Here is a 25,220-nt window from a genome sequence, read left to right as displayed (position 1 = left end):
GGTTGTGTACAGAGCAGGTGAACTGACTCAGGTAGATTATGTTGCTGCTATCTGCATGACGTCCTGTTTGTGATGGTGTTGCATCAGAGGAGGAGGAGGACAGGGAGGAGGGGGAGGACATCAGAGGAGGAGGAGGACATCAGAGGAGGAGGAGGAAGACACAGAGGAAGAGGAGGACATCAGAGGAGGAGGAGGACAGGGAGGAGGGGGAGGACATCAGAGGAGGAGGAGGACATCAGAGGAGGAGGAGGACACAGAGAAGGAGGAGGACATCAGAAGAAGAGTCTTCTCCTTCATGGTGCTTGCAGCAGCGCCACGACCTCCTCACTTCCCGTTTCTCCCCTCTCCACCCCCCCTCCTGCCCCTCCCCCCGTACGGTGCTCTGTTGTTCACGTGCACGCCTCCGTGTCTCTCCCTCTGCCTCCCTCCTTTCCCTCCTAATCAGCTTATCCGATGTGTGTCCAAGCCTCTGTGTCTGCGTTCCTCCTCTCTTTGTTTCCGATTCTTTCAGCAGGGAGATTAGAGATGCCTATTTGGTGTCTTTGTCTTGGACCCGGCGCAGCAATGCCGAGTTACACCGCACGTCGTCACGGCGACGGGGCCGTCGTCACGGCCACATCCTCTCATCGTGTCTTCATCGTACCTGGATGAGTGTCAGGGTTCACGTCCACTCAGCAGCTTCCACATGCATCTAAAGGAAGGACGCACACACTCCTGCAGCAGCTTAACACTCACACCCACTGTGACACTAACGGTGTGCTGTAACGGCGCTAACTGGAACAACGGTGATAAAAAAGAGTGAAAACGCCCTCCAGTGTAATATTGTGATTAAATAACAAGTTACCAACGAAATGAAATACGTAATCTAAATGTGTTCATGTTGTGGAGCAATTCAATCTCAAAATATACAACTGTTTGTGAGTGTGATCTCCGTTTCCATGACAACACACGGGGTATGACTAACAACTGTAACAACAAACAGTCATGTCAGCAGACTCTGCTGTAACATACACTGTGTTTACTACTCCAGGAAGTAGTCCGACCCTTAGCAACCACCTAGCGACAGAGAGGATTCATAGCCACATTTAATAGACCTATAACAAGTCAAATCTACATTATATTACATATTATATGAAATTCCAATTATATATTCCCATTGAGGAGGTGATGAGCAGGGTGTGCTGCTTGGGAACTACTTGTTGCATAATTCCTATTCATCTCCAGACTCAGGCAGGAAGCAGCAGGTCGAATGGAAGGAGAACCAGACTCAACGTTTCTATAACTGTAAAATAAAAACACTCCAACAAGAAGACGTTCATCGTCCTCGACTGCAGCATTCACAGAGAAACATAAAGACAGAGGAGCAGTGAAAACATGCAGCCAGATAACAGACATGGTTCCTTCTCTGTTAATATTCAGACAGACATCAGGATGTGAAGGTCAGCAGGACCTCTGGACCTCCTGCAGCGGTGCTGGAAGCTCAGCCGGGAGGAAGCAGCGACCACGCAGCGTGCTCTCACATCCTGCAAACGCTGCGGAAAAGTCCAAATTCTCTCCAGAAGTTTGGCTTCTCTCCTCGCAGACACCGACAGGAGTGCAGCTCCAAAACCTCCGTCCCTGTTTCCACAAAGCGTTCACAGTCGCTGCAAACTGCAGCAAAAAAAACACACGTCATCACTTCGTGTTGCCTTCCAGGAAACGCTCGTCAAAGACGACCTTTTTCACTTTCAACAGTAAACCGGGCCTCTGTAGCATCCGTGCTAATGATGGTGCGCCCCCCCCCCCCCCACACACACACACACACACACACCTGGAAACGGTGACACCACGGTTACAATAAATGGACATGAAAACACATGTACTAAATACACATTTACTCTCAGGGGAATTATGACCAGCAGCATCTGCAGAACCTCGAGTCTGATCAATACCAACGCTGAGCTGATGGTCATCAACCAGCATCCTCCTCCACCCTCCCCCTCCTCCACCCTCCTCCACCCTCCCCTCCAGGAGGCCTCCATGTGGTCGGATCGGATCGTCGGACCGTCAGCAATAGAATATGTGATTTCCTCCCAAAGCAATCAATTAAAACATTAAAACACCGGCCAGAGGGTTCCAGCAGAAAACATGAGGGGGGAAGGGGGCGGGGAGGGAGGGAGGGAGGGGGGCAAGGGGGGGGGGAGGGAGGGAGGGAGGGGGGCAAGGGGGTGGGGGAGGGAGGGGGATCAAAGAGAAGCTGGTTGAGTGCTGAGCTCAGTAAAAAGGTAAGAAGGGCTCATGTTGCTGGAAACGAGGTGAATTAATGTATTCAGAGGTTGTTGTTGTTGTTGTTGTTGTTGTTGTTGTTGTTGTTGGTCTGTTTAATCAGCGATGACAGGAAATACGGGATCCTCGTCTCCTACAGCCCTCGTCTCCTCGTCTCCTCGTCGGATGAGTCCCTGACAGGGAGCTACTGAGATGAGAGCCGTCCTCTCTAAATGTCATGAGCTGTGATGATTCTCTGATGTAATCTGTGGGTGGAGGAGCTCCGCCTCCGACGGAGGAGGTGCGAAGGAGTCGCGTGTCGGGTGCTCCCGGAGCCTCCGACTGATCCACTCTGTTCAGTCTCTCCCCGTTGATGTGTGACGTCGTCTGAGATCTCTGAAGATAAGATGGAGACGGCGCTAAGATGCTAAGTCCTCTCCGGGGCGCCGAGCTGCCGCTCGCAGCTTCGTTGGAGTTTAATCAATCAGCCACAGAGTCTTAATTAATCGGCACGATGAACAGGAGAAATAATTGGTTTTCTGCCAGATGTGAATCTGTTGCAAACTAACGTCAGCCAATCAGCATCGGATTGATAATCAGAGGAGGGATCGGGACGACAACACGCTGAAAGGATCAGAGAAGAATCAACAGAGACAATGGAGGTGTTGTGAGAGCCGACGGAGGCGGAGTGTTTTACTTCCTGTCAGCCGTCTGATGGAGATCTGGAACATGTCTTCATCTTCTCTCCTTAAAAAACATATTGCTAATTAATTGATCAGCGTGAGGAGAATTAATAGAGCTCCTCCCAGATGTTTCCGAGAGGATCCGCAGAGAACTAACGAGGGCGTCCGCGGCAGATGTCGTTAACCGCAGCCACGGCGACGATGCCGATCGGCCAATCAGAGCAGGACACCGGCGGTAGATATCCGTCTCGGAGAGCGGCGGTTTATCCCGACGACACCGGAGCCACATGGAGAAACAGCCCGGTCCTCTTATTAATGTCACGGCGAGGCGGTGATTCCCCCCGGCTCTGTGTACCTCGGCTTGTTAATGACTCACTGCTTATCAGTCGGCCTTGTTAACAGGCAGCGGCCTCCCGTCCAAACCGCCTACCGCCATTGTGTGCTAGCCGGGCTGCGAATTAGCCAAATGTTCCCCCATCTTGGCACGCAGGAAGTCAACAGTGAACAACAGCAGCACACACAGGAAGTGGGCGGCGGGCCAGTGACAGAGAGCCGGTCCGGAGGGGAAGGAACCCATTTTGTGGACGGATAAAGTGAACATACATACACACACACACACACACACACACACACGCACACACGCACACACACACACACACACACACACACACACACACACGCACACACACACACACACACACACACACACACACACACACACACACACACACACACACACACACACACACACACACACACACAGTCCATAAATCTGCCCCACTAACGACCGCCCCTCTAATCCGTATTCATTACCGGCCTCGGATGGAGGCTTCGGACTCATTCAGCGGTTCCGACCGGTAGAACTCGCTGCGCTGAATAAACGATCAGACGTGTTTCTCGTCACGAAGGCAAACATTCTGCTGAGGTCTGAGATCGGGCCGCCGAGCGCCGGGCCAGGTGGCTGCCGCCGCTCCACTTCCTTTCAGCTGAGTGCTGGAGCAGAGCGACCCGCGGCACTCCACAACAGCCCCGAGGTAACTGGGTCAGCGGTACAGAACCAGGGCGCAGCCGGCCAATTGCACGCCTAATCTGTGCCCTTCTGACAGGCGCTCTCCATCCGCGGCGCCTGGCTGCACATCCAGCTGTGGGAATGGATGTCAAACACAACGCAATTAGTGTCTCCCAGAGTTGTTCAGTAGCTGTAAGGAGGCCCGGTCCTGTTCGCCCCGAGGAACGGGTCGGACGGGTCGGAGCGGTTCGGAAGGGGTCGGACGGGTCGGAACGGTCGGACGGGTCGGAGCGAGTTGGACGGCTCGGAACGGGTCGGAGCGGTTGGACGGGTCGGACCGAGTTGGACGGGTCGGAACAGTTCGGAGCGGTTCGGAACGGGTTGGATGGGTCGGAGCGGTTCGGAGCGGGTCGGAGCGGTTCGGAGCGGGTCGGAACGGGTTGGATGGGTCGGAGCGGTTCGGAGCGGGTCGGAGCGGTTCGGAGCGGGTCGGATGGGTCGGAGCGGTTCGGAGCGGGTCGGAGCGGGTCGGAGCGGGTCGGAACGGCCCCTCCATCAGACGGACAGCTGACACCTGGTCCGGACTTTAAACATCCGCACATGCAGCCTGCTGCTGAGTAATAATCACAGTTTCTATTTCTCCATCTCTGGAAGATTGAACAGAACCAAACAGAACCTCTCTGGTTCTTGTGGACTCAGCGCAGCTCTAACGGGCTGCCGGCTCTCTGATGGCTCATCTGCTCACATCGATCTATTCAGATCATCATTTCTCCCCTCTGATACATAACATTGAATTATTTATACTAAGTAGGCCCTTCTGTTGCAGCGTGGACGTTTCCATCATGACATCATCATCTGCCTGCCTGCTCCACCCTCCTCCATCTCCTACTGACAGCACCATCCATCAACACCATCCATCAACACCACCCATCAACACCATCCATCAACACCATCCATCAACACCATCCATCAACACCACCCATCAACATCACCCATCAACACCATCCATCAACACCATCCATCAACACCACCCATTAACACCACCCATCAACACCACCCATCAATACCACCCATTAACAACACCATCCATCAATACCACCCATTAACATCGCTGCAGATCAACATATATATACATACTATATATATATACACTATAAATATGGTGATGTTGATGGTGTTGTTGGTGATGGTGATGGTGTTGTTGGTGATGGTGATGTTGATGGTGTTGTTGGTGATGGTGATGTTGTTGTTGGTGATGCTGTTGTTGTTGGTGATGGTGATGTTGTTGTTGGTGATGGTGTTGTTGGTGATGGTGTTGTTGATGATGGTGTTGTGATGGCGTTGTTGACGATGGTGTTGTTGATGATGGTGATGGTGTTGTGATGGTGATGGTGTTGTTGATGATGGTGATGGTGTTGTTGATGTTGTTGTTGATGGTGTTGTTGATGATGGTGATGGTGTTGTTGATGGTGTTGTTGGTGATGGTGTTGTTGATGATGGTGATGGTGTTGGTGATGGTGTTGTTGATGGTGTTGTTGATGGTGTTGTTGTTGATGGTGTTGTTGATGATGGTGATGGTGATGGTGTCGTTGATGATGGTGTTGTTGATGATGGTGATGGTGTTGTGATGGTGATGGTGTTGTTGATGATGGTGATGGTGTTGTTGATGTTGTTGTTGATGGTGTTGTTGATGATGCTGATGGTGTTGTTGATGGTGTTGTTGTTGATGGTGTTGTTGATGATGGTGATGGTGATGATGGTGTTGTTGGTGATGGTGATGGTGTTGTGATGGTGATGGTGTTGTTGATGTTGTTGTTGATGATGCTGATGGTGTTGTGATGGTGATGGTGTTGTTAATGATGGTGATGGTGTTGTTGATGTTGTTGTTGATGGTGTTGTTGATGATGCTGATGGTGATGGTGTTGTTGTTGATGGTGTTGTTGATGATGATGATGGTGTTGTTGATGTTGTTGTTGATGATGCTGATGGTGATGGTGATGGTGTTGTTAATGATGGTGATGTTGATGTTGTTGTTGATGGTGTTGTTGATGATGCTGATGGTGATGGTGTTGTTGATGGTGTTGTTGATGGTGTTGTTGATGATGGTGATGGTGTTGTTGATGATGGTGTTGTTGGTGATGATGTTGTTGAATCCCAAATTTTCTGACTGACCCACTGCAGTCATGTCGATGTTAAGTTAACGCCAGTATTTCGATTATATTCTCAGACCAAATGTAAAACCTGCACCTCCGTGTCCAACATGGCCGCTGACACTCTGCTGAGTCAGCGCCCCGTCGGCTCTCTTCCTCTCTGGTGTGTTTTCTCATCTCCTAAACGCCGTCAGACGTCTCGGCCTTAATTACTCTGCCTGACTGACATGATAATGTAAAACAGAGTTCAGGTGAAACCAAAGCAAGAATTGGTGATGCATGGTCGGGCCTCCCTCCAGGTGCACCTTCATCAAATGGGACGTGCGTCTGAACGCCAGCCAAAATCGTTTTCAGGCCCCAAATAACGAAGCGCATCATCAGATTCTTTCTGCGTCTCTCATTTACATTTGTCCAGCAGTGACCTCATGTTTCTCAGGTGTTACTGTACTGACATCATTCACTTCACAGAGAAACACAGAAACACAGAAACACAGAAACACAGAAACACAGAAACACAGAAACACAGAAACACAGCTCATTCACCCGAAAAGAGGAAAACAGCTGATGTGGATAAACACATTCAAAGTACAGTAGATGTGCACATCTACAGCGTGTCCATGCACATCTACAGCGTGTCCATGCACATCTACAGCGTGTCCATGCACATCTACAGCGTGTCCATGCACATCTACAGCGTGTCCATGCACATCTACAGCGTGTCCATGCACATCTACAGCGTGTCCATGCACATCTACAGCGTGTCCATGCACATCTACAGCGTGTCCATGCACATCTACAGCATGCACATCTACAGCGTGTCCATGCACATCTACAGCGTGTCCATGCACATCTACAGCGTGTCCATGCACATCTACAGCGTGTCCATGCACATCTACAGCGTGTCCATGCACATCTACAGCGTGTCCATGCACATCTACAGCGTGTCCATGCACATCTACAGCGTGTCCATGCATATGCATGATGTCCTGTGTTCACGGACGCCCTCGGATTGGTGAATCCGTGTGGGTGAGCACTAGTGAGCTCCGGCAGCCTCTGAGAATATATATTGAAAATGCAAATCAGGGAGCGCCTGTTAGAAACCCTCTCGCTCGCGGTCTCGTCTCACGATTCTCCGCCAAACACTCGGTGCAATTAAATCACAACTGTAATGAGAAAACTGCCACGGGGACTCTGCCTGTCAATCAACTCTCCTACGGATTGAGGGCCATTCACGACGCTCCGCTCGCCCCCGGCACCGGCTCGCCCTCTGAAGGTTGTATTACCGGCAGCCGGGCACTTGAGCGTTATGTAATTGGAAAGCACACGGGACGGTAGATTCCTGTTGGCAGCCGCGATGACATCATTACAAACTGCTTCTCTCATCAAACCCTCTCTAACCCGCCGCTCTCCGCCACGACCTCATCGCACTGGAAGCTGTATGAGGCTCATGTGGTGCTGAGAGCACAGGGAGACTCACCCACTGGTGGGGCTCAGCAGAGGAGGGAGGAGGAGGAGGAGGAGGGAGGAGGAGGAGGAGAGAGGAGGAGGAGGAGGAGAGAGGAGGGAGAAGGAGGAGAGAGGAGGGAGAAGGAGGAAGGAGGAAGGAGGGGGGAGGAGGGAAGAGAGATGAGGAGGGAGGAGGAGGGAGGAGGAGAGAGGAGGGAGGAGGAGGAAGGAGGGGGGAGGAGGGATGAGGAGAGAGGAGGGAGGAGGAGGAAGGAGGGGGAGGAGGGATGAGAGAGGAGGAGGGAGGAGGAGGGAGGAGGAGAGAGGAGGAGGGATGAGAGAGGAGGAGGGAGGAGGAGGAGGAGGAGGAGGAGGAGGAGGAAGGAGGAAGGAGAGAGGAGGAGAGAGGAAGGAGGGAGAAGGAGGAAGGAGGAGGGATGAGGAGAGAGGAGGAGGAGGAGGAGGAGGAGGAGGAGGAGGAGGAGGAGGAGGAGGAAGGAGGGGGAGGAGGAGGAGAGAGGAGGAAGGAGGGAGGAGAGAGGAGGAGAGAGGAGGAGGGAGAACAGAGGAGGAGAGAGGAGGGAGGAGGAGGGAGGAGAGAGGAGGAGGAGGGGGGAGGGAAGAGAGATGAGGAGGGAGGAGGGAGGAGGAGAGAGGAGGGAGGAAGGAGGAAGGAGGGGGAGGAAGGAGGAAGGAGGGGGGAGGAGGAGGAAGGAGGAAGGAGGGGGAGGAGGAGGAGGGGAGAGGAGGGAGGAGAGAGGAGGAGAGAGGAGGGAGGAGGAGGGAGGAGAGAGGAGGAGGAGGGGGAGGGAAGAGAGATGAGGAGGGAGGAGAGAGGAGGAGGGAGGAGGGAGGTGGGGGACTGTGGAGGTGAGTGGACAGATCACAGGCACACAGAGAGTGTGTTACTACAGTCAGGACCTGTGGTGTGTGTGTGTGTGTGTGTGTGTGTGTGTGTGTGTGTGTGTGTGTGTGTGTGTGTGTGTGTGTGTGTGTGTGTGTGTGTGTGTCTATGTGCATGTGTGTCGTGTGTGTGTGTGTGTGTGTGTGTGTGTGTGTGTGTGTGTGTGTGTGTGTGTGTGTGTGTGTGTGTGTGTGTGTGTGTGTGTGTGTGTGTGTGTGTGTGTGTGTGTGTGTGTGTGTGTGTGTGTGTGTCTATGTGTCTGTGTGTGTGTGTGTGTCTGTGTCTATGTGTGTGTGTGTGTGTGTGTGTGTGTGTGTGTGTGTGTGTGTGTGTGTGTGTGTGTGTGTGTGTGTGTGTGTGTGTGTGTGTGTGTCTTGTGCTCATTCCTCACACAACAGCAGGAATTCCAGCAGGTCTCATGTGTTTATTCACAGCTGCCTGATTCTCTTGTGGTCGTACAGGAAACAAGGAAAAGGCCTCGAGGTCCACAGATAAGAGGCAGAAAAAGGGGGTCGGGGAGGTCAGGGGCCCCAGGGCCCAAACACTCACACACACACACACACACACACACACACACACACACACACACACACACACACACAGATGTACTCACCAAACACCACGTTGCTGTGAACCGTCCCTGAGAGCAGCGCCGTCAACAAGCTGACGGTCCATAACGCAGAGGGGGCTGATGGGAAAGCCATGGTCGGGGGGGGAGGAGCTCTGGAGGGTCACCTGCAGGGAGAGAGATGGAGAGATGAGGAGGAGAGGCAGAGCAGAGAGGAGCAGAGAGGAGCAGAGCTGGAATATAATTGAGTCCCCTGCCATCAGCTGGCTGCTGCCGCGTGAAGCTGGACCCGCAGCTCCGCGCGCTGCTCCATGGGTATTCATCGATCTGCTGGTGTTATACGGGGGGGGGGGGGGAGGAGTCAGGTGTGAACTCAGTTAAAGGTGAGGAAGACTCACAGGAAATAGAAAACAAAGACAGACAAGAGCACGCGCTCTGCACAGACACTCGGCACTCCTCCTCTCTCCGCCACGCGCACTCTCTCTCCTCTTTCTCTTCTTCTCGCGCACATTACTTAAAATAGCAGCACACAGCGCGCGGAGGTGAGCCCTGCGTCCATCTGGGAAGCCTCCCGTTTTACTTAGCCTGCGGGACGGGCCGGCGGGCGGGGCGGGGACAGGGAATGGGGGGTGGAGGGATACTGGGAGGGGTGGGGTGCTGTGTGTATTGTTGTTCCCGCCCTTCCTGTTGAGTGGTGATGGCGAGAAAGGAAACAGAAACTGGAGCAAGTACATCCCGGAGAAACAAACGTGCACTTTGATTCACCACAAGTTCCCGCCTCACTCAACAGGGGGTATTAATAATAATAACAATAATAATAATAGTAGCGACGGTGATAATAACAACAACAACAACAACAACGACCAATGAGCTCGTGCGGCTGCCTGCACCGCTGCGACGGACCGCGCGAGCTCCGGCAGGCTTTGGTAACGGCTCCTCTGACTGGAGCTCAGATACACCGAGAGGTCCGGTGGTTTTAACAGAGGAGGAGGAGGAGAGGAGGAGGAGAGGGGGAGGAGAGGGGGAGAGGAGGAGAGGGGGAGGAGAGGGGGAGAGGAGGAGGAGAGGAGGAGAGGAGGAGGAGGGGAGGAGAGGAGGAGAAAGGGGAGAGGGGGAGAGGAGGAGGAGAGGGGGAGAGGAGGAGGAGAGTGGGAGAGGAGGAGGAGAGGGGGAGAGGAGGAGAGGAGGAGAAAAGGGGGAGAGGGGGAGAGGAGGAGGAGAGGAGGAGAGGGGGAGGAGGAGGAGAGGAGAGCCGGGCACCGCGTAGCAGCCCGACCACAGCGCGCTCATTCAGAGTAAATAATAAAACACGCAGGGATTATTCAGCTGCCTCTCCCCGGGCAGGCACAACGGACACACACACACACACACACACACACACACACACACACACACACACACACACACACACACACACACACACACTCGGAGTGCGCACACACATTCCTGGAGACGAACAGCGTCAGCACTGACAGGTGTCTCCGGTCCGCCCTGCAGCCTCCAGCCCGCTACAATCACATAAAGTGAGAAGCATTGCACGGTAACACACACACACACACACACCGTTATTCCGCCTCCGGAGTCTGTTGTTGGTCTCCGGTAAGGTCCCCGGTAAGGTCTCCGGTTAGATGCGCAGCAGTGTTTTGGTCCGGAGCTCCTCTCAGTCTGCTCGGATCGACTTTTTTTTTTTTTTTTTTTTGTGGTTTTTTAATTTTTTTATATCTCCTTTCTTCTTCTCCTCGCGACTCCCTTGTTTTACTGCTTTTTGTTCCTCCGCGCGCTCTCCGGTTGTATCTGTGTATCTGTGTCGCTCTCTGCACGGCTACCGTTCACTGCAGCAAAAACAGACTGTCTGAGAGACGGGAGGGAGGGGACAGGGGAGGAGGGAGGGAGGGAGGGGGAGGGGGGAGAGGGAGGAGGGAGGGGATTTTAATACGATTTGGCCCGTACCACCGGGATAACCGGGCCGAGCAGGGGCCTACCGGCTGAGATGGAGCCGATAGAGGAGATCTCACCACGCCGGAGCATCACTGCGGTGCTCGTGCAGCTCTCCCCGCACACAGTGAGCGTGTGCAAGGCTTTTATCGCGGAGGGTGTCGGTGCCCCCGGTGAACGGGAGAGCCCGGTTCAGTGTTTATCTGCGGGGCTGATACCGACTCTATCTCCGGAGATGAGGAGGTCATCAGCGGCGGATCGTCACGGCTCCCTCTGCAGGGAGCTGCGCTCCTTATCACTCATGTTATGGAGCTATTACTCCTATCTGTGTGATAGGACTCCGCCGGTGCCCGGAGGCGGGATAATATTCGGTAATGATGTCACTGAGTCCACGTGCAGCTGTGGTTCTTCAGTTTTTAGAGGATTGTCCCTTTAATGATGACTTTCTTATGACTTTTCTAATGTGCCTACCTCAGTTTGCATGTTGTAACTCCATCAGAGGACAGTCCTGTCTGGGATCTGGGGAAAGGGTGTGGGGGGAGGGGAGGGGTGGAGGGAGAGGGGGTGTTCAAGTTGCCAGAGAGGATTAGGGATTAGTTTTACTGGCGGATTAGGCCTGTGTGTGGGGGGAGGCATGATGGGGTTAAACATGGATGGCGGCAGCGGCAGGACAAAAAGCTCCTGAGATCTTCAAACCAGCAGCTGAAGGAGAAACTTGTCCCACATGTTGGATCTTTGGAGGACTGAAGACCTGCTTCAGGGTCCTTCAAGGACTCCGGAGGTTCTGCTCACTGATTCTTCTCTCCATCTGAACACAGCAGTCCGTTGTTCTGGCATCATGACTCATTTGAGCTGGAAGAGTTTCTGTGTCTGTGAAACAGAAGCAGCATCTGGCATCATTAAACACTTGTTATGGAGTTTTAAATGTTTTGTAGCTGCTTTCAGTCAGCGGACAGACGCAGGAGCTTCAGACCGGGCGGTCCTTCCCTCTCTGCACGTTACCTCTGCATGTATAAAAGCGTGACCTTTGTACGCTGAATAGGTTCGTTCATGATGAGTCTGCAGACCATCAACACGTCTCTGGTCAGTCTGTGCATCCATCTGACCAGCAGCCTTCTAAAACACACCATCACAGCAGAGACCCACAAAACACAAAGGAAGCGTTCCTCCAGCATCTCGTCCAAAAAGCCTGGCTCACATCCTCTCATCTCTGCCGGGACTCGAACCCGGAGCCTCTGGATTAGAAGTCCAGCGCGCTATTCCATTGCGCCACAGAGACGACGGCATGTTTTTTTTAAGATGAAACCCGGGTTTAAACTCCTCCTCCTCTTCCTGTCAGCCCCACGCGGTACCCTCTCCATCCCTCAGCATCAGGACCGCAGCCCTGAAGACGGTACCCCCGCCGGCCGGTAGGGGGTGCTGCCGCCGCGTCCTCATTAGTCCCTTAATGCCTCATAAAACCAAGTGTTAACCTGCGGAGTGATGGACTCTTCCCTTCCATCACTGGGAAGATTGCAGAGAGATGAAAAAGGAGCCGAGGTGGAAAAGTGCCGATGAGACAGAATCATTTACATCCCAAACTCACTGCAGCCAGACCCTGAACGCTGCACGTGCTCCCGTTACGGCGGTCGTGATGTGGATGAAAATACCTGTCGGTCAGAAACAGCTGCTGGACAGGGAGCCGTGTCACCTGTAGAGCTCTACGAACACGCAGCAGCAGCTCGTTCATCGCGGGGCTCAGATCTTCTCCACGGCACGCCGAGGACACATTCGAGTGGACAGGCGTCCTCCCTCCGAGCCGCCGGCAGCAAATTGATAAACCAATTGTGTTGGAGCTAAGGAGCCTAAGTGCTGCTGGTGTTCCTGTGAGTGCAGCTTCAGCTGATCCGAAGCGACATCACGGGTTCAGACCACAATATTTGTTTCCTGCAGCCTGACGGGAGAAGTTGGATCTGACGGTGATTCACACCGCGGGACAGAAGCTGCTCAGGTGTGCGTGCATGTCCTACGTGGCTCAGGGTGGGGGGGGGGGGCTCCACATCCACACCCCTCCCCCACTACCCCCTACACACACACACACCTCAGCCCCCTGTCCTCTTGTTATAAATGCATCGGAGCACCTGCTGCCCAGGACGGTGAAATATGAATGACAGCCTGCAGTAAACACAACAACACACGCTCCGAACACACCGGCTTCATTAAAGAGATTCATGAAGCCGACGTCACGCCGGGACGCCACATGTAGGACACGTCTGAAACAAGTGTGGAACTAACTGGGTCACATTTCATGCACTTTGACCCCCGCGGTCTGCAGGGTGTAATGACTCACACCGGCGTCCCCGAGTACACAGCATAATATAATCCTTTATTTAATACTCTGGTGAAACCACCACAGAACATTTACACAGAACTCCCTCCGAGCATCAGTCCACACCTTCCTCAACAGGCTCCTCCTCCTCTCTGCTCAGAGCATCGCCAGGGCGATGGAGGTGAGGATGGATAGGCCGATGACGGTGTAGCCGGAGCGGTACACCTCTGGGATTTTGAAGCCTTTGCCGATGTCCCAACACTGATTGGATAATAGTAATAACAATAAAAGAGAGGACAGGAGACCGTTTTTAAATGTTTACAAATGGAATCTACTAAAGTCAATAAAAATGAACAAACATGACAGAAATAATAGAAAAAACAAACATCAGAGTTACATGTGCGACACAAACAACACCGCATGTATAAATGGAAGATGGAGGTCTCACCAGGTGGCGGATGCCGTTGTAGGTGTGGTAAGAGACGGGGAAGGCGATGCCGAACTTGGTCAGCCCGATGAGATAAGACCCGACGGACAGCGAGTGGATCAGGTCCAGGTAGTACGGGTAGTTCCCCGGCAACACCAGCGCTGCCACGGCGAAGGCCGAGATAGCTGAACACAGACAGAAGAGCCCGGACCGACACACACACACACACACACACACACACACACACACACACACACACACACACACACACACACACACACACACACACACACACACACACACACACAGAAATGTAGTTCCTCTCAGGCTTTACTTCAACATGTAAAGCAGCACTGAGACCAAACAGCTGGATGTCACATGTTCCTATAAAAGAATAACACGCCTGTGAAGCTGCTTGATGACATGTTGATGACATGTTGATGACATGTTGATGACATGTTGATGACATGTTGATGACATGTTGATGACATGTTGATGACATGTTGATGACATGTTGATGACATGTTGATGACATGTTCTCCGTGTTAACATCAGACTCATCTGAAGCCGTGAACACGTGAACCGACCACACAAACATCTGAACTCCATGTTCACCACACGCTCCGCTTTCTATCGAACAACTTTGGTTTAGTGATTCCAGTAAATGCTCTCAGCACAGATCGATGTGATGGACTGAAATGCCCCGAAGAGCTTTTCAGGGTCAATGTGAAGCTGACAGCGGCAGAGAAAACACACGTTTCTCCGAGAGGTCGTTTCAGGACGTTCAGGATCAAACTAGAACATTCGCATCTTTATTGCTGACATGACGGACGAGAGATGAAGCGTTACCTCCGCTGAGCCCCACTCCGGTTCCTCTGTGTGTGATGGACATCACCATGGGGACGGACCACCTGGAACACACGGGACACGCTGCGTGTCAGCTACAGCAGCAGGTGGACAAGAAGTACAAGTTTAACTGATGTTCATCTGAATCGGAACGACTCGTCATAAAAACCCGGTCGGAGGCGAACAGGAAACACAACCGTGATTTAAACGTGTTCCTCAGACGTCAGCTGTTATCTAAGTTATGAAGACAAACTCTACACGACTAAAATTACAATATATCAGCTGAACATCCAACCAAAACATGAACGCCCACGACCTCTGACCTTTCTGGAAACGTCAGATAAACACAGCTGTGTGTTGCAGGTTTCTGTTTCTCAGGCTGACGGAGGAGAAACTTTCAGGAGGCGCATTTTATATTTTAAATCAAAGTGGAGGAGAGCCGACACTTTATCGAACACATCCAGTTCTACATGAGGTTGAACCAGGTGAGAGACTTAAATCCTTGGATCACAGGTGGACTGCAGATGACTGATCCCACATAACAGAGAAGTGAAAACTGAGAGGATAAAAGAGGTTTTTAGGATTCGGTCCATCGAGGAGCTTCTCCTGCTGTTTTATTAGCATTAAAAGAAGGGAAACGCCTGCAGTCTGAAACATGAGGATTATTAGAAGATGCCGGTGGAGACACGAGGCTGAAATGCTCAAACATAAACAGAGAGGTGATTTTTCATACGTACTGGTAGATGGAGATATGAGGAGACATCGGGCGGTTTAATCGGGCGTTTTTGGCCCAGAACTTGTTCATCTCGTCCTTGGCGGTGGTTCCCATCGGAGCGGCACTAAGGACGACACGGGAGGTTCCACCACAGGTGAGCTCACGTCTGTGCGGCTGCATTGTTATGATGAATTATCAGCAGCATATTTATGTGCACGCTCGGTACTCACTGTCTGTAGAGGGCGCTGTAGTGCGGCTTGGAGAGACTCGCACCCTGACGGGTCAACGTCCTGAACACAAGACAGAAGAGCTGGACGTTACTGTGGGCGCTGAATCAGACATTTAATAAGACAACGAAAGACTCCAACATGTAAACAAAATATCTGACACACAACAAGACAATAACACCAGCAGACATCTACATGAAGAGATGTTATTCACATTATTATGAATGAATCTGTCTGACAGCATCGTTGTGATCTTCATGTTCTGATGGAGACGTAAACTGGAACACATCCAACATGGACGATATAAAATATCAAATAAAATATTTAAATCCAGAATAAAGAAGAGATTTCAACACAGTAAACTGACGCTCTGTGAGTAGCAGGCTAACCCGAGTTAACCTGATCAAACTAACCTGAGTTAACCTAATCAAACTAACCCGAGTTAACCTGATCAAACTAACCTGAGTTAACCTAATCAAACTAACCCGAGTTAACCTGATCAAACTAACCCACGTTAACCTGATCAAACTAACCCACGTTTACCTGATCAAACTAACCCACGTTTACCAGATCAAACTAACCCACGTTAACCTGATCAAACTAACCCGAGTTAACCTGATCAAACTAACCCACGTCAACCTGATCAAACTAACCCACGTCTACCAGATCAAACTAACCCACGTCTACCAGATCAAACTAACCCACGTTAACCTGATCAAACTAACCCACGTTAACCAGATCAAACTAACCCACGTTTACCTGATCAAACTAACCCACGTTAACCTGATCAAACTAACCCGAGTTAACCTGATCAAACTAACCCACGTCTACCAGATCAAACTAACCCACGTCTACCAGATCAAACTAACCCATGTTAACCTGATCAAACTAACCCGAGTTAACCTGATCAAACTAACCCACGTCAACCTGATCAAACTAACCCACGTCTACCAGATCAAACTAACCCACGTTAACCTGATCAAACTAACCCACGTTAACTTGATCAAACTAACCCACGTTTACCTGATCAAACTAACCCACGTTAACCTGATCAAACTAACCCACGTCTACCAGATCAAACTAACCCACGTTAACCTAATCAAACTAACCCGAGTTAACCTGATCAAACTAACCCACGTTAACCTGATCAAACTAACCCACGTCAACCTGATCAAACTAACCCACGTTAACCTGATCAAACTAACCCACGTCTACCAGATCAAACTAACCCACGTTAACCAGATCAAACTAACCCACGTTAACCTGATCAAACTAACCCGAGTTAACCTGATCAAACTAACCCACGTCAACCTGATCAAACTAACCCACGTCAACCTGATCAAACTAACCCACGTTAACCTGATCAAACTAACCCACGTTTACCAGATCAAACTAACCCACGTTTACCTGATCAAACTAACCCACGTTAACCAGATCAAACTAACCCGGATGACCAGACGATACAGACCAGAGTAACTGATTAAATAAACCAGACTAACTGAAGTGAACAGTGAAGAAGAAATAACCTTTGACTTGGTACCCGGATGGAGGAGCCCCTCAGTCCAGCACATAATTTAACTGGAGACAGACAGAGACAGCGGATGTCACCGTCTCCGTCCGTCATGAGGACAGTCAGACACGAAGTCCACTTTCTCTGCTGCGTTCAAAGACACGACGGTTAGCTTTAGCTAACAAGCTAGCGGCAGCTCGCGCTGCGTCGCACCGTTCCGCTGCTAAACACCGACAATAAACCGACATGAGAGGCTGGACCCGGCCGTGTTGTCCCCGGCTGTCACTGCAATCTGCTCGACGTGTGTCCGTGTCCCTCCACCACCCCGGAAAACGGCACGGAAAGCTTTCCCCGAGCCCAAAACTCAAGTAGCAAAGATGTACTGACCTTAGAAGCAACGCCATGTTGACAGGCAGTCAGCGGAAGTGACGCAGCCGGATGTTGTTGTTCTGCTCGGTTAGTTAGGTTAGGTAAGGTTAGGTTAGGTTAGTTAGGACTTGTTAGGCTAGTTAGGTTAGTTAGGCTAGTTAGGTTAGGGTTAGTTAGGTTAGGTTAGTTAGGCTAGTTAGGCTAGTTAGGTTAGGGTTAGTTAGGTTAGGTTAGTTAGGTAGTTACTTTATTAATCCCCGAGGGGAACATTTTTTGCTACAGCAGCATACAGAAGCAATAAGATAATAATAGAATAATAGAAAAGCAATAAAATAGCAGTAAAAATATAAAATATAAAATGCACAGTATATACAGTATATACAGTACAGTATATATCTATATATATTATATACAAACAACCAAGAAACACAGTCAACAGTGTTATTTTGCCAAAGGTGAGTTATTGTACAGTTACGTGAAACCGTGAGGTTCAGTTATTGTCCTGAGACGGTCAAACTTCAGTGACAAAATGTTTTAATTGAATTCAAAATAAAGTTAAACTTCTGTGGGCAAAAAAAAAAATCTATAAAGATGGTTAAACTTCACTGAAAACAATAAAAATAAAACAAATATCAAACTTCAGTAAAAAAAAAAAAAAAATTAAAGTTAAATTAAAAGTAAAGTAATCATTCTGGGAAAATAAATTTGAAAATAAGTCAATATTCAGTGAAACAAAATAAACAAAAGGTCAAACTTTACTGAAAGGCTGTTTTTTCTGTCTGTCTCATTTATGAGCATTTTGTTCTTTGTCAAACACGAGGAAACATAATGGCCATAAGGATGAGAGTTTGCATTAGTAAAGAGCTGAAATATTAACCAGCAAAGATATAACTGACACTATATTCTTAGTTTTTTAATTGTCATCTTTGGAGCAGAACTATCAAACATTGTCTGGTTCCAGTAAACTGATCATCTCAGATTTCTGGTCAGACAAACCAAATACGTCAATGACAGAAAAACATGTAGATAACAAGTGCAGTGTGCAACAAACCGGATCACAGAGACACATGATACTGTAGAAAAACTGGAAAGTCAACAGACGTGACACTCAAACCGGGAAAAACCACGAGACGACCTCCTAAAACAATCAATGCAAAAACAGCAGCTCTACTGCAGCTGAAATAAACACCACACACACACACACACACACACACACACACACACACACACACACACACACACACACACACACACACACACACACACACACACACACACACACACACACACACACACACAGAGCTGGGTTGAGGATAATGATGGCTAGAAGCAGCCCCACACTGATTCCTCATTACCTGCTCCTCCATTAATGTAAACCGTGTCGGTCGGACCGGCCGGGTCGCTTAAATAAAAGTTAAAACACATTTCTAATTGATTTAAAGGAGCTTTTGGATTTCAGATTTAAATATGTCTGAACACAAAAGAGCTTTTTCTACAGTAAAATCACGAGTAAGGACACCAGGACAGGAGGACAGGAGGACACAAGGACAGGAAGACAGGAGGACAGGAGGACGATGAGCTACAGGAAAGATGATAAACTGATATTCAACAGCTTAGTTATTCTTTCATTTTTCATAAGTGTTTTAACTATTGGAACATTTTACAACCGTTTGTGACCTTTTTTCTGACGTATACGATGATGTCGCTCCACCTGTGATCGAGGCAACAACTGTGCCATCAAATGAGATAAACAAAACCAGGTCTGACTTCCATGTGGGGCGAGTAAAGGAAGATTAAATGGGAGTAAATGTTTGAAATATTCTAATTTAGTGGAATTAATTATTAGTATTGGACATGAATTGGTGAACATCACACTTCCTGCTAGATATCGTGTTTACATTCATACTTTCTTTCCAGTTTTAGGAAACAATCAATGAATAATAAATTTAAAAAAAATGAGACAGTCTGTGGAATCGTTTTTATTTGTTAAATTTCACATAATGAACAACATTTCGTTTGTCGACACGCGTGTTGTCAGCGTGTATCACGACTGATAAGAAGAGAAAAGCTCACAGCACAATCAAAAAGCCTATTTTCAGAAAGTCTTTTTATGATAATCATATTTGTGAACTGATCCATGCAATATTACAGCTGACAGACTCACTCACTCACACACACACACACACACACACACACACACACACACACACACACACACACACACACACACACACACACACACACACACACACACACACACACACACACACACACACACACACACACACACACACACACACACACACACACACACACACACACACACACACACACACACACAGTGAATGTTAATAATAAGTCTCCAGCTCCACCCAACCTGGAAGAGATGAAGAGAGAGGAAGAGTGTCAGAGTGTCAGCCGAGCCCTCCTTACAATATCCTTTTTGTGTCACTCTATTTGTATTCATCTCGCCGCCTTTTGTCTCCGTACGAATGAATCCCTCCTAACTGGGAGCTCTGATCAGCGGCCCGTGGCTCACAGATTAACTCAAATGATTAACCGTCGCCAAAAAGCCTGTTTGTCTCCGCGTCCCGCCCCTCGTCAGCTCCGACTCCGGCACACGGCGGACTTTCAGACTTTTGTAGGGCGTCCGGTATCAGGTGTTGGATCTTTGGGGTACATCTCAAGAGTCTCCATCAGCCTTGCCTTCATTTCCTCTCTCATCGTGAGCCGGTTCTGCAGGTCGTCGGACGGGTTCTGTTTCTAGCTCTTAAGTGTTCGATAAACTGCTTTCATGCTGAAAACCAGAACCACTCAAATAATTCCTGCTGCTGCTGGAAGGAGCTGATGTTTGTGAGGAAGATGATGCTACATGTGAAGAAGCTCCACAGATCTCTGATTGACATCTGGTGCTCGTTAACCAGCGGCAACGACATCCGTTGGTTTGGGAACAATTCTGTCCGCCACCATCTTGTTATTTTGGAGCAGGAAGTGACCATATTTGGACAAGCTGGGGGAGGAGCCAGCGGTGGATCTGACCGATCTGATCGGAAACCTGACGATACTACGTCCCGCCCACCGATAGCTGTAACCTGACTGCACCACAGGCCTGTCAATCAAACAGACACGCCCCCAAAAACAGGTCTTCTTGAATCTTCTTTTCTAATGAATGAGGGATTATTTTCAGATGGACCTCCAGAAAACTAAGAAGAAGGAGTGACTTTAGCTAACAACACCGAGAGAACTGATGGACACATTTTATTCACTTTGGATTTGATGAGAGAAGTTGAATGGGAGTCTATGGAGCCGGAGGCTTTTTGGAGCCGACCTCTAGTGGCACTCGCTGGTATTGCAGCTGAAGACACTTCTGGATCAGAACCATTTTACAGACCTGAAGATACGAACTCTTTTATAAACAGTCTGTGGTTAAATGCAGCTGCTGGCCTGAGATCAGATCCAGTGGCTGTTCTCTTGTTTCTAAGCTGTGATTTTTTTTTGGGCTCCATTTATGAAAAAGAATTTCTACACAAACTGGCAGACGGATGTGACTGTCAGGAATCAGACCTGGAAGACAAACAGTAATCAGTGGAGTGTTGCGGAGGCTGGAAGCTGTTCAGCTGCACGGCTGACGGTTCGGCCCGAAGGCTCTTCGCTGCTTCATAATAAGGTTTTAATGAAAATAATTACACTTCCTGTTTCACAATACATAAAAAAAATAAAGTGGCAGAAAAAGGAGGTGGGTTATGAAACATGTTCTTCATCCCACAAACATCCACGCTGACAGCTCTTCCTTTAGACCGAGGCTTTTAACATTACGCCACAGTAATAACGATAATCAGCTGTAATTACAGCCGACGCTGTTGTGTGAAATTAGTACCTGTTCGCTCCTCCGTGATCTCCGCTCACAACACTTTCTATAACACAGTTTGAGTCTGTTAGTGACGACGTTAAATTCCATGTTCTTTGGTCCGATAACAGATTCACTTCATACGAGGGGAGGCTGATGGAGGCTGATGGAGGCTGATGGAGTCTGATAGAGGCTGACGGAGGCTGATGGAGGCTGCTGATGGAGGCTGCTAATAAAGGCTGATGGAGGCTGATAAAGGCTGATGGAGGCTGATAGAGGCTGATGGAGGCTGGTAGAGGCTGCTGATGGAGGCTGCTGATGGAGGCTGCTGATGGAGGCTGCTAATAGAGGCTGATGGAGGCTGAGAGATGAGCTCCTGACAGAAACTAACCGCGGTACCGGACCACCGACATGTCTTCATATTTATAACAACACACACTTGAATCCTTTTAATCAGTTCCTCCAGGAAATCTGGCGATCGCAATAATTAACGCAGATTCAAACAAACGCCGTAATATTTGCGGAACTTGTAAATATTTTTTAATTAACTTGTGAATAAATTTTTCTTTCTGGATTAGTAATTTTGTCTAATTGCCTCAATTTTGTGCAAAAAACTCCACAAATATTTTTTTTTTTTTTTAAACCCGCTGCAAAATCAAACATTTTTGATTGCAACAATCACAGAAACTCCTGGACGGGCTGATTTAATGTGGGTCTGAGAGAAGAACTCACCTCCTGGGCTCCTCCGCAGGATGAATTTACGGACCTCATCGTAGATGAAGATGAGGAGGCTGTAGGGGAAGGCACAGAACCACCACATGATCCTGGGAGGAAGAGGAGGAAGAGGAGCCGTGAGTCGCAGGCAGACTGTTAAAGTCACTGCAGCCATTTTGGAATATTAAACATAACAAGGCAGTGTTTAAGAAGATCACAGCCTTCATTTAGAGCGCAGACTGACGGGCTAATGGCAGCCTATTAGGGCTTTAAGAGGTTATTTCCCGGTTCAGTGGAGATGTGAATATACGGAGCGTACTTCAGCGGGTACATGCGCAGCGCCACATCCATCCCTGGGCAGTAGGAGAGGAAGGCGGCCAGGGCGGTCTCCACGAAGAGGCCGAAGATCAGGATCCGGTTCCTGTGGAGCGGAAACATCAGAACGAACAGGCTCAGAGGAATAAAGTGGGAATAAAAACGCAGATCTTTGTATTTACAAGCTCCTCTTCCTCCTCACTTCATGCCCTGCTGGAACAGAGAGTTCCTCCTGGTCTTGCAGATGATGAGGTCGGCCCACTGGACCACCACGATGGAGGCGAAGAAGGACGTGTGGCAGGTGAACTCGATGATCTTCCTCTGCTCGTAGGTCTGCGGGGTGAAACACACTCCGTTTAAACTCCTACAGGAGGAACACCTGCCAGGTGTGTCGGTGTGTAGCTCCACCCCTCTCCTTACCCACTGCTGCCCATAGCTGTCCTCCAGGTCGTTCATCTCGCGGTCGTCCCACTTGATGCGGATCCCGACGAGGAATCCCGGCAGGAAGCCGTTCTCAGCCAGAATCACGAAGTAGGTGAAGAAACCGGCGAGAGCCTGGATCATACCTGGTTTAAAGAATCAGTGGGAAAACATCAGGTTTAATAAACATGGATATTAATGAGGGATCAGTGGGAAAACGTACATCTTTTTTTTTTTGTAACAAGAACATTTTACAGGGTTTTTTGGGCCATAATTTCCTGGATATTTTCTAACTGTAATTTTGAGTTTAACTTTTCCTTGAAAACACAAAGTGGAGAAAAAGTTCTGTTAAAAGTTCTGCGGAGCCTTTCCATCCTGATGGACATCTTGTTTCTGAGCTGAAGTCTTCATCAAACCTGAGACGATGGTTATTAATTCATCACGTAGTTAAAGTGAAACTTAAGCGAGGCAGCATCACATCATCAGCAGGTTGGAGATGTTCGGACTCCTGTTGGAGGAGTTCTGGGAGCTGAAGCGAGCCTCCGTCTGTTTCCAGCATGTTCAGTTTGAAATCGAGTGTCATCCATCGCAGCTCCGTTATATTCTGACCCAGTTAACAGCCTATGAAATTGGGCCAGCCTTTGATTTCTCACTATTCCCAAACCGAATAAAACCAGAGATAAAACGTCGGCACTGAAGCGGAGCTGAAACACGACCAAGACGGAAGCAGAAAATAGAGCCGCTCTGCATTCGCTGGAAATGTCACCATGATTAGAGGGAAAGTTGTCAGCTCACCTCGGGATCTAATTCCCCGAACTGGACATAAGAAACATTCGTCTCTGGTGTTTAATATCACCAGAACCGGTCCTCGAGATGAAGGAGACGCACCTATCTGCCCGTAGGCCATGCTGATGAGGCGCTCATTCACCAGCTTGTCTGTTCTGGGGTTCCTCGGTTGCCGCTTCATGATGTCGCTCTCCGCCATCTCGTAGGCCAATGAGATGGCGGGAACCTGCGGAGAGGAGAACAGGATGAGCACCCCGCACCGTAAAATGGGAGGAAATTTGTCTCCGTGGCACCGGTACAAAGACGACGGAGCCAGACGAGACGTATCGCTACGAATATAATCAGTCAGTCGGAGAGGAGGCAGAGAAAGGGCACGAAGACAGTGACAGAGACGGAGGAGGGAAGACATTCATAAAACAGGAGGGGAGAAAGGTCCCTGTAATAAAGAGCCGATATTGGCTGGTTTTACCAGGTAAGCAACAGAGCAATATGTGTGACTTAGGGCAGGAAATCTCCGGGACTTAGGAGGGATTTGAGGTGGACACTCGGCTCTGTGTGAAACCCAACAAATCCAGTTTGTTTTGGAGTGACAGTCCTCTGACTCGCGGCGCCGGCCATCGATCCGGCTCGCCTCGGAAAGTGTGCCGCGCAGGTGCTTCTGTGAGCCGGTTCCACATCTCCGTCTGGAGGCCTTCTTAAAGTGTGCCACATCGAGCTTTGATAAACATCTTTTGCAGCCACATGGCACGGCGGCTAAAAATAATCACAGCACACTCCAAGTGCTGGTTGTCACTGCTAAATCTCAGCAGAGCCCCGCAGCCTGTAGCCTGGAGTTGAACTAAGCTGTTAACAAGCTGTTAACAACCTCTCCAGCAGACGTGGGAAATTTCTAACTTTGCTCGTGTTCCTGCTTGAAACACTTTACAGGTTATTTTTTGAATATTTAAATATTTTCATTTTGGTGTGCGTCGCTTCAAAAGAAACAGCCAGCTGTTCTCTGCAGCAGCCGTGACTGAAGACACGCACGCCTCACTTTGAATGCAGGGTTTTTATATGCAGAACAAGTGCACGAATTAGGGACTTTTAAACTTCAGTCATCGGATCTTTAAAGAGGAATAAACCGATAAAGGAAGAGCGATCGTTCCCTGTGATCTCAGACAGGCGAGTAAATAACAGGAACAAATCTGTCATTGAAACAAACACGTTCATATTTCTTCATATTAGTGAAGTAAAGTACAACTTGTTTCTAAAAGAGTTGGGATGCTAAGTGAAATGGAAATAAAAACAGAATGTGATGATTTTCAAATCATGTAAACTCATATTTAATTAAAAATAATGATCTTTGGCCCAGATCATGTTTCCATCTGGTTTCTTCTTTGGAGAGTTTTAACATCATTTGTGGACGCAGCGATGAACTGTGTTCACAGACGATGGTTTTCACAAGTGTTCCTGAGCCCATGCAGTGATTTCCACTCCAGAATAGTGTGTTTTTAATGCAGTGCTGCCTGAGGGCCCGAAGATCACCACCATCCAATATTGGTTTCCAGCCTTGTCCCTTGTGTTCAGAGATTTCTCCAGATTCTCTGAATCTTTTAATGATATTATGAACCGTAGACGATGAAATCCACTAATTCTTTGTAGTTTTACGTTGAGGAACATTATTCTTAGATTGTTGAACTATTTTCCAACACTGTCTTTCAGAGTGGTGAACCTCTCCCCATCTTCACTGCTGAGAGACTCTGCCTCTCTGAAATCAGCTTATATACCCATTCATGTTCCTGATCTGTTGCCATGGTA

The 25,220-nt window shown here is 49.2% G+C and overlaps 3 protein-coding genes and 1 non-coding gene across 8 annotated transcripts in view; all 4 read right to left on the bottom strand.

The window, feature by feature from the left end:
- Positions 1 to 11,201, bottom strand: part of cadm3 (cell adhesion molecule 3) — a 77,516-nt gene extending 66,315 nt beyond the window's left edge. The window contains exons 1-2 of one of the 2 annotated variants that reach the window (XM_069708887.1): positions 10,568 to 11,201; positions 9,050 to 9,171 (exon numbers count right to left, since the gene is read on the bottom strand). In XM_069708887.1, the coding sequence (XP_069564988.1) occupies positions 9,050 to 9,140 (91 nt within the window). In that variant the 5' untranslated portion in view covers positions 9,141 to 9,171; positions 10,568 to 11,201. The remainder of the gene's footprint in view (positions 1 to 9,049; positions 9,172 to 10,567) is intronic. The other variant, XM_069708888.1, reaches the window with a different exon arrangement.
- Positions 11,202 to 12,144: 943 nt separating this feature from the next.
- On the bottom strand, positions 12,145 to 12,218 carry trnar-ucu (transfer RNA arginine (anticodon UCU)). The gene has a single exon. It is a non-coding gene; the product is annotated as a tRNA-Arg (tRNA).
- A 1,065-nt stretch (positions 12,219 to 13,283) lies between these two features.
- On the bottom strand, positions 13,284 to 17,408 carry sdhc (succinate dehydrogenase complex, subunit C, integral membrane protein). Its single transcript, XM_069708899.1, has 6 exons — positions 17,360 to 17,408; positions 15,466 to 15,525; positions 15,258 to 15,359; positions 14,524 to 14,585; positions 13,696 to 13,859; positions 13,284 to 13,508 (listed from the first exon to the last, which is right to left on the bottom strand). The coding sequence occupies exons 1-6, from the start codon at positions 17,374 to 17,376 to the stop codon at positions 13,404 to 13,406; spliced, it is 510 nt and encodes a 169-aa protein (XP_069565000.1). The 5' UTR covers positions 17,377 to 17,408; the 3' UTR covers positions 13,284 to 13,403.
- A 1,902-nt stretch (positions 17,409 to 19,310) lies between these two features.
- atp1a2a (ATPase Na+/K+ transporting subunit alpha 2a) overlaps positions 19,311 to 25,220 on the bottom strand; it is a 33,274-nt gene continuing 27,364 nt past the window's right edge. For 3 of the 4 annotated variants that reach the window (XM_069708865.1, XM_069708867.1, XM_069708868.1), the window contains 6 exons: positions 23,526 to 23,649; positions 22,638 to 22,783; positions 22,420 to 22,550; positions 22,222 to 22,323; positions 21,921 to 22,012; positions 19,629 to 19,718 (listed from right to left, as the gene is read on the bottom strand). In XM_069708865.1, coding sequence (XP_069564966.1) covers positions 19,690 to 19,718; positions 21,921 to 22,012; positions 22,222 to 22,323; positions 22,420 to 22,550; positions 22,638 to 22,783; positions 23,526 to 23,649 — 624 coding nt within the window. In that variant the 3' untranslated portion in view covers positions 19,629 to 19,689. Of the gene's footprint in view, positions 19,506 to 19,628; positions 19,719 to 21,920; positions 22,013 to 22,221; positions 22,324 to 22,419; positions 22,551 to 22,637; positions 22,784 to 23,525; positions 23,650 to 25,220 lie in introns of those variants that run through there. The other variant, XM_069708866.1, reaches the window with a different exon arrangement.

The sequence above is a fragment of the Brachyistius frenatus genome, unplaced genomic scaffold (assembly GCF_029030835.1).
Source record: "Brachyistius frenatus isolate BFR_SWC_R1_liver_20210118 unplaced genomic scaffold, ASM2903083v1 Contig_79, whole genome shotgun sequence".
Lineage (NCBI taxonomy): Eukaryota > Metazoa > Chordata > Actinopteri > Embiotocidae > Brachyistius > Brachyistius frenatus.
Note: the sequence above shows the minus strand (reverse complement) of the source record. Positions and strands in the feature narration are given on the sequence as shown.

Coding starts and splice junctions, on each gene's coding strand:
- sdhc (XM_069708899.1), bottom strand. Junction 14,586..15,257: donor CCTCATATCTCCATCTACCA/GTACGTATGAAA, acceptor CGTGTGTTCCAG/GTGGTCCGTCCCCATGGTGA. Junction 13,509..13,695: donor ACAACGGCATCCGCCACCTG/GTGAGACCTCCA, acceptor TTATCCAATCAG/TGTTGGGACATCGGCAAAGG.